The sequence below is a fragment of the Aethalodelphis obliquidens genome, unplaced genomic scaffold (assembly GCF_003676395.1).
Source record: "Aethalodelphis obliquidens isolate GAN/ISIS:26980383/991018 unplaced genomic scaffold, ASM367639v1 scaffold369, whole genome shotgun sequence".
NCBI classification, from domain to species: domain Eukaryota; kingdom Metazoa; phylum Chordata; class Mammalia; order Artiodactyla; family Delphinidae; genus Aethalodelphis; species Aethalodelphis obliquidens.
The window spans coordinates 1,332-3,787 of NW_020838283.1; the positions used below are offsets into that span (position 1 = coordinate 1,332).

Below are 2,456 nucleotides of genomic sequence, written 5' to 3' on the forward strand. Positions count from 1 at the left end.
GACCCAAAAAACCTGGCAGAGATCAGGCGATAGCATGGGGTTATTTCAGCTCTCTATAATCCCCACCAGCCCATAGACACACAATCTAATTTTTTAGAAAAGTGCTTGCTTTGCAAATTCAGCTTCAAGATAAGTCCCTCCTCCCCACCCCTGCCTGCCCATATAGAAGTCTTGGACTAACCCTGAGGCTAGGTAAGGAGAGGAAAATGCCAGACCAAGGTTAGAGCTACAACGTCATCAGTCTTTAATAACTTATAGGCAAATGCTAAAAAATCGTTAATAATAATAATACAGAGGACACACGTGGCTTATAAAAATGTTTGTGAGTCTACAAAGGTGGGGAGGAGTTCTCGGCACTTTCATACAAAGAGAAAAATATAGACTATTACGACTGGCACCCCTAGAAAAGCAACCTGGGGAGACCCCTCAGTTGGGGGGAGGGGCAAGAGCTAGTTCTCGTTTATTCCACATGCATCCTCCAAGAAACTCTCCTTCACCCCCAAACACATCTAATCAAAAAGCCAGAGAAGAAAAACAGGAAACAGGGTCGAGGTAGAGTCAGTTTACATTTAAGCCTCCACAGTCCTGCAGCCTCCACTTCTCCAGAAGTGAGGATGAGGGAGAGATGTGAGAAGACATCCCATCTCCCATCGCCCACCCCAGTGCTGCCCCAAAACAGGACCCCCGCGGTGTGCTCCTCGGTCCTTCATCGAGGTGAACAGGTCCTTGCACCCTGGGGCTAGGTGAGGGGCCACAGGCTCCACCTGGCTGTCCAAGTGTGCAGACCCCTACTGGTGAGGAGGGGGCAGCCTCAGGTCACCGTCTCTTCTTGCCTGTCCGGACAGTCTTCTTTCTCTTGAGGATCATCCCATACAGGCGCTCCAGGCCTGGCTGCAGGCCCAGCCCGTCCACAGCACTGCAGCCCTGCACGTGGGTGAGTGGGGCAGCAGCCAGCTCGCCGACTGCCAGCCTCTTCTCCACCTCGGCTGCGCTCAGTGCCCCAGGCTGATCCTGCTTGTTGGCCAGCACCAGGACAGGCACACCCTGGTTGTCCGAGGCCCGGCTGATTCGGTGTAGCTCCACCTTGGCCTCCTCCAGCCGCTCAGCCTCAGCGGCATCCACCACAAACACCAGCCCGTCTGTCCGGCGTGTGTAGGAGCGCCACAGTGGTCGAAGCTTCTCCTGCCCCCCCACATCCCACACTTGGAAGGTGATGCTACGGGACCCCCCCAGGGGCACCCGGATCTTCTCGGTGTTGAAGCCTTTGGTGGGGACACTCTGGACAAACTCTTTGAACTTGAGGCGGTAAAGAAGGGAGGTCTTTCCAGCCGAGTCCAGCCCAATGACCACAACGTGCAGGGCCTGGAAGTGAGGCAGGAAGGAGGCGGTGGGCGCCATCTCTGTCAAGTGGTTCCCCATGTTGAACACTGGCTAAGGTGCAGGTCCTGGGGCTCACAGTACAGGCAGGGAGGAGGCCTTGAAACTGCAGGCTCTGGAGACCACAGCTGGGCTATCTGAACAGGGAAAGGTCATGCGAGAAAAGAGGAGGAGATGTTTAATAATAAACATGAAATTTGCAACTTCTTGATCATTTCCTAAATCAGCTGCTCATTTTTTTAATTCCTTTTTTTTTTTTCTTAAAGCAGCTGCAGGTATAACAGAGGCTCTCCCCCCTCCCTGGGGGCCCTGACAAGGGCGATGAGACCTACAGAAACCCCCAGGTCCCAGGACACTGAGGTTGGGGGAAGAGACCTCGATTGCCGGACAGTCAGCTTCTGCGCTTGTGGCGAGGTAGCAGGCATCGCGACCCATTCCCCAGGAGAGAATCCTCGGGGGAACGTGCAGCTGGGGGGCAGAGGGCCCAAATTAAGAATCAGGGTGCGGGCGCTGAGACCGGAGAGTGAGGCCCACTCCCACCCGCCTTCCACATCCCTAGGCGGTTGACACAACCCTCCTTACACAGAGACCCCCTCCCCACTGCCCCGCGACACTCCACTGCCCGCCTTCCTGCGATCGCTGACTCCAGCTCCTCCGGCCCCGCACCCGGATCGCCTCGGCTCGGCCTGAACAGCCCCTTTACCTTCCGACAGCTGCGCTCTCCCCGCTCTCCTCCGGGCCAGCCCCACGAGGCTCCTAGCCGGCCTCCAGCCCGCTGGCACTGCGGAGCGGCCCGGGGCACTCTGCCTTAAAACCCGCGCGTGACGTCACGTGGCGCGGGCCAATCAGCAGCCCTGCGGCAGCGAGGCGGGGCGGGGCGGGGCGTGGAGATAAGCGGACTGGAACCCGGGCCACACTGTGATGGACGTCTGGTCAATTGGTGACCGTTTTATTTGATCTTTTCTACCATAATCTAATATTTGGAATTAAACTCGGGATAAATCCGGGATGGAAGGTGGGAGGGGCAAAAGGAACACGCGTGGCAGCGTTTGACTAGGGAGGAGAGGTGAAGAGCGTAA

At 56.7% G+C, this 2,456-nt stretch overlaps 1 protein-coding gene across 1 annotated transcript; it reads right to left on the reverse strand.

The window, feature by feature from the left end:
• Nucleotides 1-220: 220 nt before the first annotated feature.
• Nucleotides 221-2,156, reverse strand: LOC113616705 (ADP-ribosylation factor-like protein 4D). The gene is made up of 2 exons (XM_027100107.1): nt 2,081-2,156; nt 221-1,514 (listed from the first exon to the last, which is right to left on the reverse strand). Exon 2 carries the CDS (start codon nt 1,417-1,419, stop codon nt 817-819), a length of 603 nt encoding a protein of 200 aa, XP_026955908.1. The 5' UTR covers nt 1,420-1,514; nt 2,081-2,156; the 3' UTR covers nt 221-816.
• Between the last annotated feature and the right edge of the window lie 300 nt (nt 2,157-2,456).